The sequence below is a fragment of the Sycon ciliatum genome, chromosome 9 (assembly GCF_964019385.1).
Source record: "Sycon ciliatum chromosome 9, ocSycCili1.1, whole genome shotgun sequence".
In the NCBI taxonomy this organism is placed as follows: domain Eukaryota; kingdom Metazoa; phylum Porifera; class Calcarea; order Leucosolenida; family Sycettidae; genus Sycon; species Sycon ciliatum.
In genome coordinates, this window is record NC_088651.1 from 20,023,038 (window position 1) to 20,037,631 (window position 14,594).

Genomic DNA, 14,594 nt, shown 5'->3' on the forward strand with positions numbered 1-14,594 from the left:
TTTACAATCGTTCCTAGATGGATTCTTACCCGATGAATTCTCGCCGCAACCACTCCATGATGGTCTTGTGTCCCCCGCGATGCGAATGGAGTTTACATCTTTCGTGTCACCAATGTCTCTTAGCTTGGCATCTCCCTCGTCCGATACGTCCTCGTTGGCTAGTGCCAGTAGCGGGACTCTGTCAGACTTCCTCTGCTCACCGATGAGCGACTTGCAGCAGTCAACCGACTCGCTTTTCTCAAGTGGAGGCATTCCAACATCGGCGATGATGATGTGTGTACCATTCGAAGAGCCCCCACGGCCAACCGCTGAGCTCCCTGGCAAGCCATCTTTAAAGTCACCTGTCAAACAAGCGCGATCGGAATCGTGCACCGCCCCTCCGAAATCACCACCCGCATCGAAGTCAAAATCCAGCCCAAGTCGGCGGCGCGCACCGGCCAAGGTGAACGATGCAGAGCGGCAGAGGGTGCGAAAGATCTCAGCAGCGTTCGACTCTCTTCAGGAGTTGGTATGGAAAGAGAACGTGGGCAGCGCCAGCCAACGCCGACCGCGCCAAGCCGTTCTTCGCTGTGCAGCCAAGTACATCCAGCGGCTGGCAACTGTCCTCGAGGTGAACAGTAGCATTGAAAGCAGCTGTCCTCCATCGACTCCGCACGAGTCAGCCAAGATGTCCCTTGCCTCGGCGCTGACCATCCAAAGCTATGCGCACAGATCGAAGGACACGTCGAGAAGCAACTTATCAGACCAATCACAATTTCGGCAGGAGAGGAGCTGCGCCCTGCTTGATCGCGGCGAAGAAGAGGAGGAATCTTGAACAATTATTCTAGTACTCCAGTGTAACTTGACCCAGGTAGTAATACCCCCTCGTTTGTTTAGGTCTGGATATCTTGCATTGTACTCGGTGCATACCTGTATGTAAAATGTGCATGTACATACATGTAATACATTATACTTTTTTTAAAGATCTTCCTGAAACTTTATTCCGAATTACATGGATGGTTGTAAACACGCACCTGGCAATATGGCGGTAAATACATTATAGTTCCTTGGTCTTTCTCTTTTGTATAAATTGAATACATTATGCATTGTACATTTACCGTTTTACGTACGTGTATATGTACGTTCCCTCATGCATAACGTACGGCTGATACCTTTGAGTTTGTTTGATTATACTGGTTAGAATTGCTGACAGTATCGTGGCCACAGGCATACGCCCAGCTGCGCGGGTCACTAGAGTAGTGGATATTAATTTTGTTATCTCCTCCAGTCAACAACCTATCTTCCCTTCCCGATTTCCAAAGCACCGGGTAGCAGGGTGCATTCTTCTTTAATACCATTCCTACAGTACAGTACATGTACATGTACATGTACATGACATTGTACTTCCGTGCTCAACATTGACGCGTCAATATTTTAGTTCTACAACTTTTGAAACGTATCTTCTGGTACATAAGGTATAGTAACTACATGTACATGTATAGTGTGCATACATGTATATCGTACAAGTGTTGGAATGCGCGATACTGCTGTGCTCGTTTGTGGATTGACTTTAACGCCATCATTCCATTATTCATAGGACTGTGAAGTAATAGATACATTGTACAATGTAGCGGTGTGCATGTGCATTGAACGCCTTTGGGGGTTAATTTTGACTGTACATGACTTGGTACTGACGTGCCTCGTATATTTAGAAGCGTGCGAGGATACAATACTTGTCTAAAGGCACTTGTGCATCAGTTTGTGGAAATACTATGTAGGATCATGCCGTGCCCCCTGACTACTTCAGCAATTGCAAATTCCCTACAGAGCGGTCATGACGGTTTAGATAGAACGAGCTAGAACAGTTAGAAGTGAAGCGTGCCCAAAGTCTGACATGAAACGAACCTTGTGTCTTCATTAGAGTGTGCCAGTGTGTGCCGGTCCACATTTGAACTCCATGTAAGCGTAGTACACCTCATGAGGATACGAATTCAATCGTAAAGTGTCCCATTTCAACTCCGGTTGATCCGCAGGATATTGAAAACGTCAGTGCTCAGCTAGCTTTCTGGACGACACGATCACTAAGACGGTAGTGATATCCAGCCTTGTATCGTATCTGCGCCACGTTCTAATGCATGTGTGTGTGTGTGTGGGTGTATGCGTGTGTTTGCGTCGTTTTTATGGCGATCCAGTTATCATTCTCCTAGTGATTGGGCTAGTAAGACATTCTTAGGTGGAATAACATCTACATATTTGCCGACCTGACCATCCTCGGGTAGCGACATCCAGATTTCACTGGACCATCTGGAGAATGTGAATGTTCCATCTGGCCAGAGTGTGATGTGTTTTAGATTGAATTCGCCATTTTGTGCAAATACCAACACACCATCTGACCAGGTGGAGCGAGGAGGCATTAGGGCTGTAGGTGCAGCAGATCAAAACGTTACGTTGACTGTGCATTGCTGATGCTTGGGGAATGTGATTTACATTCAGCCAGGTGGTGTGTGGAGGTTTTCAGCTTGAGTACTTTGGGCAACATATTTCATGTTCCGGACTTTCATTAGCGTCTACAAAGAAACTGTAGACAACGATTCGATAGCTTTGTTTCCCGAAGAAGTGAAGGCAATATGGAGATACAAGTGTACATGAACATATAAACGTCAATGTTTTTTGAGGTGTTAGCTGGTTGATATGCTTGTATCACAATCAGTGACTACATGAAGTTGCAAATATCATAATGCTAGGCTTTTGTAGGCATGCCTTACACCACACAGTCACATGTACATGTACATGTACATGTACATATTTTATACATGTATCAATGTACATGTAAATCCTTTGTCGAGAAACGGGTCTAGATGATCTTAAGTGTGACGAAATTTTACAGTTTGTATTACAATTCCATTATTTTTGTTATCTTGACGTTGAATCGCAGGAAGAACTAATTATTGATAGTGACCGTACTATGCATCCATGTACATGTACATGTACATGTATATACACACATGCACTGTACATTGTCATTAACATGTGCGCTGGATGAGTACTAGTGACAGTGTTGGCCTGCTCCACGTGCCACGTCCCTGTGTTTGCCTAGCAAAATGAACATAACGGTTACATACTACATAATAATGTACATGTACAATGACATGTGCAGGATTGTTCTGTTTTTCTTTCTGACAGTGACAGGCACACGCGACACAACGTTGGAGTGCTCCAATCAGCTGATTGAAGTCGGTAACAGCTGATTCCATTCACCTGTGGCTAGTTCACGCGACCACGCCTCTGGAGGATCCTCGCATTTCTTATCGGAAACGTATCATATGTAGCCCTCCCAAAAAGGTTTTCACAAATTTAGAAAAGACGGCTAGTAGTAGTACGGAGCACATGAAATCTGTCCTCCGCCTCCATCGGCGAGCGCAGAGAAGAATGTGGAAATGCTGTACGAATTCCATTGCACTTCTCACATGCGACTGCCTGACCAACTACTAAGAGTCGGCCAGAGCCAGTATTTTGTTCTGGATTGCCACAAACACAATATTATTGTAGACTTATCGTTCCCCGTGCGGCTTGATCATGTGCTCCCAATGTTCTGTTGTAGTTCTAATATTAGCAATAAGTGGCGATAACCGTGCACAGCTTACTGCAAATGCTGGTCGGTGGTGTTTTGGAACTGGTGGCACTACTCTAAGCAATGTGTTTAGGATTTTGATGATTTCTGCGCCAGCACGTGCCTGTAGCTGTGTGTATGGCTGTTCGCGTGGGTGTGTCTTTAGCCGTGGTAATGTACCACGTACAATGACAGGGGTCCATTGCACAATGTATGCGCGTACATATACTGGCATATTGTAAATAGAGAATGAAGTTGAAGACATCACTGCAGCTGTACTTATGGTTGTTAAATATGGTGGTAAAGACACACCTGGCAATATGGCGGTAAACACACGCCTGCCCACACACGCTCTCTAGGCTCCGTAGTATGAAGACATCCAAGAAGAAGATTGCCTGGTGAGTCCAGCGGGGACGAAACGTACGTCGCAATCGAGCTATGTCGTTGCTGTGTCATCATCTATGTGCCATGCGCTACTTGATGTACCAGCCTGCTATGCCGGATACCGCCAGCCATGCATCGACCAGGCGCCAGGCGCGAACTGATGGTGGTGGTGGTGAGAAGGAGAGCTCTGTGCCAGAACTTTGCAGCCTAGAGAGCGTGTGTGGGCAGGCGTGTGTTTACCGCCATATTGCCAGGTGTGTCTTTACCACCATATTTAACAACCATATTGTAAATAGGTGTACATTATTCTATCCTGAGGACAGAGGTAACAAACAACACACTCACGGTGTATGTAGTCCCTGGTTCAGCTGTGTGGTATGGTGTGAACTGTGACTATGAACAAGACAATAATGTAACCAGCTGCAAGGGGCTTGAGAAAGGTGATGGATACGACTATAGTATAGAGAGATGCATGGCTATTGCTGCATTCATGTCCATGTGCTTCGAAGTACTTACATTGTACATTTAGAAAGTAATGATGGCTTTTATTCTGAGCACTGAATGAGCACGGAACAATGAAACTGCATCAAGGGTGAGTAGCTGCAAGCCACGACAAGATTGTGTTGTTCTTCACTGGCAAGATCCTAAAATGTCACACATATCCTTATACTCGCAAACTGCTGTTATACAGTCATGTACATGTTCAATGTACATGTTCAATGTAGGTTAATAGCGAAGCAACTGTTAAAAATACACCCCACACAAGTATTGCAGTGTACATGTAGCCTTGTAGGTAATTCGTGAAGCCCTTGCAGACGAAATTCACATCCCGAGGATCTGGTCTATGTACTGAAAACAGCTGTTGTGATGTTAGCACAATATCCAGTGTATGCTTGACTTGTAACAGTCCAGCAAATCAAAACATACATGTACATACACGTACATGTATGCCAGTCTGTACGCCTTGACATCTTCCACTATGACAGAACATTATCGAAAAGGAAGACTAGAGAATTTGCACAGTATCAGCTGGAAGCGGCTGGAACCACTGGTCGTCTATTGTAGTATGACACATGAACTACAAAGATTTCTAACAACCATGCACTCAAGATCTAGTGTGCTGTCCTCGGACTTGAGGACACGATTACGGAGAGAAACTCGATGTACTCCTTAGTGCACATGTCGTTTGACTATGCAGTCAATTCGGAGAATTCACTGCTCTGTTAGATCGGTCTGATTGGTCGCCCTTATCTGGTGGTGGAAATATCTTCCTCAGTCTGTGCGGACCACATTGCCTTCGTGCCAAATCACGGACAATACAATACGCCGGAGAACCGGGCCTTGAGGTAAGGTGCCATTATGTGTGCTGAACGTCCACAAGTCTCTACTACAATAATTATATCTTCGCTTGTTCAGCCCTGAAAGCACCGTCTGCGTCTGGATGTTCTCCAGTTTGTACCAAAAGCCGCTTCTGCTTCGATCACAATGGAGGCGAGTCCTTAGCCTGATATGCTAGGTACGAACATCTGAAGATTTGAGCTTGCTTTTGTCATCTGTTCCCGGGGCACGGTAAAACTGGGGAGACGAATGGAAACCAAGTTGCCTCCTGGTGCTTGTGAGTACATTATGAGATTGTTGCATTTAAGATGCTCACCCCGCCTCTGCCACTGCTTATAGGATCACGTACTGTATGTAGCAGAAAGCTATGATAGTAAAATAGATTGCTGATACAACTGATGCAGAATTTTTTTGTCTCAAGCATTCATTGTGATAGCCATGACTGTTAGAGCTTCCACACACATACCCCTGCTGAATCTAGCAAGCACTTGACTGAGTGCTGGCGTCATTCTCCCCTGGTTCAGTTTGTCAATCAAGTTGAAACTTTCGACAACAAACATACGGTTGGAAAAGTGCTTCACGCAAAGCAGCAGTCACATGCTGCAATACTGGGAGTGAGCTCTACAAAGGCTAGTTGGACATGTTCATGTAAAAGTGAACTTCGACTTCCGAGCATAATTATTGTTCATTCAACTGACTGAAATCGATATTCATTGCATCCGAGAGAGAGAGAGAGAGAGAGAGAGAGAGAGAGAGAGAGAGAGAGGGAGAGAGCGAGAGAGAGAGAGGAAGGGAGGGAGAGAGAGAGAGAGAGAAAGAGAGAGACAGAGAGAGAGACAGAGCGGAGTTATTCGAGCCGACTCCGAAGCATCTCAACTACAATCTAGGTCTTGGATTGTGGAAATTGGTTGAGGACTGGCCAAGTTACGATGTGTTCAACAAAAACTGAGTGGGAATACAGTATACGCAAAGACCGATTCGATCGCGGGAAGACTAAGGGTTTAAGCCAAGAAAGTGATACAAATCAGGATGTCCACTAAACAACTGGGCAGCTCGGTCAAAGTTGACTGTGTGCCTTGACAAAGTCTGCACACGAAGGCAGAGGACATTAAATACCTTGGTAGAAATCCACAATGGAAGTACATGTTGGAAATCTCCACCTTTGGGTGTTTGTGGAATAGTAGATAAAATAATTGAGGCTGATGGTAAGGTAACAGCACTAGCAGATGTACAGGACAAAGTCGAGCGAAGACTCGATGAACATCATTAGTGTGTCCGAAGAATTGCACAAAGATTTGCGCATTTTTCTCGAGTAGGAACGCCAACACGTTCCCATTGCATTGCGTGAAAGCAACTTCAAACTACACAATAATATTTATTTCATCGGGGCGCCAATCCTTATTCTTGGTAGATCATAGTATTGTTTGTTCGGATAAATAATTGTAATTGTAGAATACCAACCAAGCAACTTATAGCACAATATGTTTATCAACACCACACAAACAGAAAGGGACACATACATGTAGGTACAATTCACGGGGGTATACTTAGCCAAGCTCCCTACCTGCACAGTAGAAGGCTCTCCGCCTAGATGCTTGGAGTACTCCCTTTCTCTCTCTCTCTCTCTCTCTCTCTCTCTCTCTCTCTCTCTCTCTCTTTCTCTCTCTTTCTCTGTGTCTCTGTATCTCTCTCTCTACCTCTCTCTCTCTCTCTCTCTCTCTCTCTCTCTCTCTCTCTCTCTCTCTCTCTCTCTCTCTCTCTCTCTCTCTCTCTCTCTCTCTCTCTCTCTCTCTCTCTCTCTCTCTCTCTCTCTCTCTCTCTCTCTCTCTCTCTCTTTGTATCTGTGTCTGTCTCTCTGTGTCTGTCTCCGCCTCTTTCTCTCTCTCTCTTTCTATATCTCTCTCCATCTCCTGATCTGCAGCAACTCTCTCTAAGAGGGTGCATACCAGTACCCACCAGTTCCACGGAACCCTGCACGAGTATTTAGTTTTAGCTTTGGCAGTATAAGTCTTGGTGTTCAGCTTTTTATCATCTGAAAGCTGGTTAGCCGCACCCCTACAGGAATTTGGCCTGGATTATTATACCCTAATCATGTCTAAGATTGGGAAGCGATAAAGGTGATGTGTTGTTCCAACAATCGATGCAAAACCTCCCATTGTGTTCCATAATCTTGTCTAGCATATGGAGGGTATAAAAACAACACCCCAGATGGACGAACATTTGTCATGTTCCTGGCAGCAAACGAATATCATATGTCCTACCTTTCTGAACTTTTCCCATGTACACTTCCCACGAAGAGTTTCAAGCTGACGAGAGAAAACGGTGACGATATGGTACTCAGCCTACGCCATGAAGGTGTGCGAATCCGACGTGATCCACTTGCAATCACAAGTCTCGCAACACCTTCAGTACCACTTGTGTCGGACACGAGAAACATGTTTAAACTAAAACATAGATGGCTGTCTTTTGTACATCGGACCAGAATGGTGTGTATTAGCTGCCGAGATCGTCACTGGACCATCCTCAAGCGCCTTAGGAGAGACATGTAATATCAGTATCGCCAAATCCCTTTCCTGCTCCTCTCTCTCTCTGTCTCTCATAGGCGAGTATAGCTGATAAGAACAGAATGAGACGATGGGACAGCTTAGTATTCAGAAAGATACTTCCGCTCTTTATCAATTACGGATGATTATCAGTTGGAAACTGCAGTCTCTCGACTCTGTCGAAGTGTCAGTGGTAATGAATGGTCTGGTACGGTTGAAGAATTCGGTTGCAAGAGGTCTGTGACCACTCGGCACCCAGCATTGGTCGGGTGCATGATTTCATCGCCTACAAGCTACACTCGGGTTGATCCAGCACCCTACCACAACGCTGAAGAGACCATCCGAATAACCATTCAGCAAAATGCAATAGAGACCATTCCAGAGTTATGGCGATCCTGCCACGTCCCGATTAAGAACGAAAGAATCTAAAGGATTGGCGGCAGCCGAGTAATCGCAAAGGGCGAAAACAGTGCCGAGAAAGAACTCTTGAAGTATCGTCGAAGGCGTTGGGGCACTCTGTGAAGAAAGACCGTCTTCCTTCGGTCGACAGATCACTGTCCTATCGCAACGTACAGTCGCACACGCAGCTGGAAGATGAGGTCCAGATGCAGTTGATAGTATGCCATAGTAATGTGCTTGCTACAAGTGCAACTCTTTGCAGAACGTCTCCATTAGACAGTAAGATATTTGTATAGGATAGGAATAGGCGTAACAATCTGTATTCTCTCTGAGCTATCATAACGTTGGTTGTGTGTATATCAACTTTGATCACAGCTATTCATACAACCATCTACGTTGGTAGCAGATTTCATCATCGCCCATTTTCCGTACACTGAAATTTTAATTCCTACGTGACACGCTCACAATTTGCTCCCTGATTGTGAAAGGAGGTTGTGTGCGGAGTTGGGCAGAGGTTTCTAATCAAACCGAGTAAGATCCAAGGAAGGGCATTAATCCGTTACCATAGGCGGGAAAGAGAAATCTATGCTGCGGGAATCTTCGCTGACAGTGGTAAATTCAAGGACTGCGTCCTTTTTGTCCTGTCCAGTGAGGGAACGCATCACGATAACTACTGTTATTCTAACGAGGCGCATAATAACGATTTCCCAAAAATTGACTAGTTTACGTGTACCAAAGGTAACGATTCTCACTCATTCTCAACGCTCAATAGGACGGTTTATGTATCGATTTCTGTATAACAATTTTTATTTCAACGACAGATTTCTCCTCGTTAACTCGTTAGAGTTAGCACTTCGTTAAAAATATGGCTTTTACAGTATTCAATGTCTCATACATGTATACACGCACTAAGGGACCATCCATAATTATCGATCTTTTTCACGAAGAGAAAAACGTTTCGTTATGCCTTATGGGTGGGTAGGTTGAGGAGTGTTTCGTTTTGAAAATTATAGATAGCTGAAACATCAATCCATTCTAGCTGTAATGTCAATAATTCTTCGTTGAAGGGGGTGTTTGGGTGGGGGGAGGGTCATAACTAAACCTTTTCCTTCCGTGAATCGATAATGCTGGATGGCCCCTATATGCGTTTCATTTTCAGTTCCAAACCTTTCATCGCTGACTATTCTACAAAGCATCCAACGTCAATTTGAGTCACGGTTAACTTGGATCACGTTTGAGATACTGGCCCTCGTTCTCTTGTTACATGAAAGCCACGAAGTTGAGCTCAAATGGCACCAGCGCTCGGCTTTCTCGCCCCATGCAGGCCGCTTTTCCCTCCAATGCTTCATTTCAGCAGACATGAACACATTGAAAATTTAATGACTGAAATGTCCTGGTCCCCTACAACAAGCAACCGTGTTACAGATGCTTTGTGCCAGGGCTCCACAACAGGGAAAAACCCATTTAAAAAAATGTGTTCAGGCTCTGTTCATAACCCTGGCATAAAAAAAGCCAGTGGAGAGTTCTGACTACACTGAATTTTGAATCCTCTAGGTCTGGACTGTACATATGTATTACATGTCCATATTTTAACGGTCCATACAAGGTTGATCCATTGAACGTGCGCGCGTGCAAAAACTAACGCAAAACAAGACGGAATTGGCACCAGAAACAGAACTCTCAAATTACCACAGACATTGGAGACAACTTCTGCAAACTACTCAGCAGAGTGCCACAGAATACTTCACTTTGAAGTAGGAATGTAAATAAACAACATTCAAACATAGCCAAAGACATCACCGCGTGGAAGACAGTACAAAATTGCGAGGAACAGAGTTACAGATGACAAGTACATAATTTGCGCCTCAATACACCTAAAGTGTCAGGGGCTACATGGATACTTGAAGTAATAATATTACTATTTCGAAGTAGTGCACTAGGTCTCAAGTGAAGTTGACATGAGCAAAAAGAAAAGGAGAAAAAATCGACAGCAGCTGGTGTATAATCATACATGTACATGCGGTCAGCGTTAAGTGAATAATATTATCATGGATATTGCGAGAGAAAATAGAGAGAGAGAAAGAGTATGGAGAGACAATGTGTGCTTTATAATAACCAGTTTTAATCTAGTGTGTCTATAAAATGAGGACAAGATCTCTACGTCAGATGTTCTATGGCCGAAGATAGGGGCATCATTGAACTTGTTTATGGTTTTGAATGTGCTTGTGTGTGTGTGTGTGTGTGTGTGTGTGTGTGTGTGTGTGTGTGTGTGTGTGTGTGTGTGTGTGTGTGTGTGTGTGTGTGTGTGTGTGTGAGAGAGAGAGAGAGAGAGAGAGAGAGAGAGAGAGAGAGAGAGAGAGAGAGACAGAGAGAAGACAGAGAAGAGAGAGTGAGAGAGAGATGGAGAGAGTGATGATGCTCTTTCCACATATCAAATGTACAGCATGAACGGTTACGCACTTCCTTGCGCTTGGGCACTTGTGGGACGACTGGTAAGCACATACACGTGCTATGCATGCATGCTCCTGTACTTCGCTAAGTGATGACTAAATCAACTAAGCTGTAACCTGCTCTATAATAACACACCACTGGACAGAATGGGCTTGGCTATATGCTGCCTCGCATGATATGTACAAGTACATTTTTTTGACAACAAATAAACATCGCTTACAAAGCCATACCGTCCGATGCTCAATGGCATACATTCAATATGTCGAGCACGGAACATTATCACATTAGCTACAGACCGGTACAGAGTCAGTACAAAGACAGATCATTACATGACATCTAGGTCACATGATCTACCAAAATGTCCTCGTGTGATCACAGAGATTATTGAACGAAACTGTTTACTTCCAATTATTGGTAATCGGGGTTGGAAACCCGGCGTGGCTTGAGACAGCATTAAGCCGGCTTACACTGGTTCACAATATGAACGAGGCAAGGCTCATTTCTTTGCTTCTGGCTCAGGAATACCATCTATGATCTTCTTGATTAGACTGATCCACACCTGGAAGTCGGTGTGAGTGTAAGCTGCTAGCCAGAAGTCCCGTGAGCTCCCCGGAACGCGGATAGTGAACTCATTGCAGTCCATGCTGTCAGCAACGGACGACCACACCTTGAAACCGTCCTTCGATGGTCCGAGGGGAATGGAGCCACTGGACAATCCCTCCTGAGGATTGAGAAAATGAAGAAGCAAGATAGATAAACAATCTGATTAGAACGAACCAGCATGGCCACGAGGAAAGTTAGAAAACTTTTTAATGCGGCTCTGAGGTCAGGCAGCTCCACCATATGCACCCACACAACAATACAAAACAAATCATAACTATAGTAGCGTATTTCCTTGAACATCCGCCGCCCCTTAATTACCAGCCGCCCTCGAATAAGCGCCGCCAGTTTCTTTGAACTGAGGATTATTTGTGCACAAGTGCAGAGCAGTTCACATCTTATGTACGCAATTTCACAGCTATGATATGACCTTCGGCTACGATGTCATGCTCCTTCACATGCAACTAGTGCTGTTCTCGCTTCGGACAAAAGGACTCAAAGGCGATCTAAAGAAGGGAACAAATCGAACACGCCATGATGATAACCTTTCACAACATAACGAAAAGCAAGACGAGTTATTTTTCCCAGCTAGCTGGCCTCTGCGTACAACGCAGACACACCAACACACAACAGACAGATACAGATCACAGTAGTAGTGTGGTCTTTGTTCACTCACGGTGGAAGATGGAAGAGCTTAGCGTAGTGTATACATGAGCAAGAAGAAGGGCATGCCACCTCACGCATGTAAATGTACACGTATGTACCACACCAACATGATGCAAAAAGTGAATCACTGGCACTGTGGTGAATAGGGCCGCCGGATAATTAACCAGCCCAAAGCTGGCGTAAAAACCTCAGGACCCTGGTGGAGGCACAACCCTGGAAAACCGGTTAGAATAACCCTATAAGATAAATGAACCAAACGTAGCCTGCAGGACCTATCCAGAAGTGAGAATACAGGGGAGGGCGGGTGGGAAACTACAACAAAAAGAGAAAGACCACGATGAAGAGAAAAGTTTGAGAACACTGACAAAAAAACAGCTGAAGCAATCCTGGTCCGGTAACTATGGTGAAAATGCTGGCAAAAAAATAAATTTTTCGTTTCGTTCGCTACGCTCAGCCAACGAAAATTAACACTTTTATCGACTACCAAAAAATAAAATAATGCACAGACAAAGTAAACGGATGAAACGTAAGATGCACTGCAGGCCGCGGCGGTTGTTCAAGGAATTACGGTAGTTGATCCGTAAGATGCACTGCAGGCCGCGGCGGTTGTTCAAGGAATTACGGTAGTTGATCTTGCCAAATAGAACAACATAACGGTATTTTCAGAATGCTATCGCCCGACGAATAGCATGCTATCGCCCACCGAATCCCATGCTATCGCCCACCGAATCCCGTGCTTATCGCCCACCGAATCCCGTGCTATCGCCCACCGAATCCCGTGCTATCGCCCACCGAATCCCGTGCTATCGCCCACCGAATCCCGTGCTATCGCCCACCGAATCCCGTGCTATCGCCCACCGAATCCCGTGCTATCGCCCACCGAATCCCGTGCTATCGCCCACCGAATCCCGTGCTATCGCCCACCGAATCCCGTGCTATCGCCCACCGAATCCCGTGCTATCGCCCACCGAATCCCGTGCTATCGCCCACCGAATCCCGTGCTATCGCCCACCGAATCCCGTGCTATCGCCCACCGAATCCCGTGCTATCGCCCACCGAATCCCGTGCTATCGCCCACCGAATCCCGTGCTATCGCCCACCGAATCCCGTGCTATCGCCCACCGAATCCCGTGCTATCGCCCACCGAATCCCGTGCTATCGCCCACCGAATCCCGTGCTATCGCCCACCGAATCCCGTGCTATCGCCCACCGAATCCCGTGCTATCGCCCACCGAATCCCGTGCTATCGCCCACCGAATCCCGTGCTATCGCCCACCGAATCCCGTGCTATCGCCCACCGAATCCCGTGCTATCGCCCACCGAATCCCGTGCTATCGCCCACCGAATCCCGTGCTATCGCCCACCGAATCCCGTGCTATCGCCCACCGAATCCCGTGCTATCGCCCACCGAATCCCGTGCTATCGCCCACCGAATCCCGTGCTATCGCCCACCGAATCCCGTGCTATCGCCCACCGAATCCCGTGCTATCGCCCACCGAATCCCGTGCTATCGCCCACCGAATCCCGTGCTATCGCCCACCGAATCCCGTGCTATCGCCCACCGAATCCCGTGCTATCGCCCACCGAATCCCGTGCTATCGCCCACCGAATCCCGTGCTATCGCCCACCGAATCCCGTGCTATCGCCCACCGAATCCCGTGCTATCGCCCACCGAATCCCGTGCTATCGCCCACCGAATCCCGTGCTATCGCCCACCGAATCCCTTGCTTATCGCCCACCGAATCCGGTGCTATCGCCCACCGAATCCGGTGCTATCGCCCACCGAATCCCGTGCTATCGCCCACCGAATCCCGTGCTATCGCCCACCGAATCCCATGCTATCGCCCACCGAATCCCGTGCTATCGCCCACCGAATCCCGTGCTATCGCCCACCGAATCCCGTGCTATCGCCCACCGAATCCCGTGCTATCGCCCACCGAATCCCGTGCTATCGCCCAACGAAACCCGTGCTATCGCCCACCGAATCCCGTGCTATCGCCCACCGAATCCCGTGCTATCGCCCACCGAATCCCGTGCTATCGCCCACCGAATCCCGTGCTATCGCCCACCGAATCCCGTGCTATCGCCCACCGAATCCCGTGCTATCGCCCACCGAATCCCGTGCTATCGCCCACCGAATCCCGTGCTATCGCCCACCGAATCCCGTGCTATCGCCCACCGAATCCCGTGCTATCGCCCACCGAATCCCGTGCTATCGCCCACCGAATCCCTTGCTATCGCCCACCGAATCCCGTGCTATCGCCCACCGAATCCCAAGCTATCGCCCACCGAATCCCAAGCTATCGCCCACCGAATCCCATGCTATCGCCCACCGAATCCCATGCGATCGCCCACCGAATCCCATGCTATCGCCCACCGAATCCCATGCTATCGCCCACCGAATCCCTTGCTATCGCCCACTGAATCCCATGCTATCGCCCACTGAATCCCATGCTATCGCCCACTGAAACCCATGCTATCGCCCACTGAATCCCATGCTATCGCCCACTGAATCCCATGCTATCGCCCACTGAATCCCATGCTATCGCCCACTGAATCCCATGCTATCGCCCACTGAATCCCATGCTATCGCCCACTGAATCCCATGCTATCGCCCACTGAAT

General features: G+C 47.0%; 2 protein-coding genes across 2 annotated transcripts in view; one reads left to right on the top strand and one right to left on the bottom strand.

Annotated features, from left to right (window-relative positions):
- Window positions 1-1,550, top strand: part of LOC135825212 (uncharacterized) — a 1,743-nt gene extending 193 nt beyond the window's left edge. The window contains exon 1 of the mRNA XM_065337947.1: window positions 1-1,550. This exon is cut by the window's left edge and continues 193 nt beyond it. Coding sequence (XP_065194019.1) covers window positions 1-814 — 814 coding nt within the window. The 3' untranslated portion in view covers window positions 815-1,550.
- An 8,362-nt stretch (window positions 1,551-9,912) lies between these two features.
- Window positions 9,913-14,594, bottom strand: part of LOC135824481 (arf-GAP with dual PH domain-containing protein 1-like) — a 19,475-nt gene continuing 14,793 nt past the window's right edge. Inside the window, exon 11 of the mRNA XM_065337216.1 lies at window positions 9,913-11,425. Coding sequence (XP_065193288.1) covers window positions 11,201-11,425 — 225 coding nt within the window. The 3' untranslated portion in view covers window positions 9,913-11,200. The remainder of the gene's footprint in view (window positions 11,426-14,594) is intronic.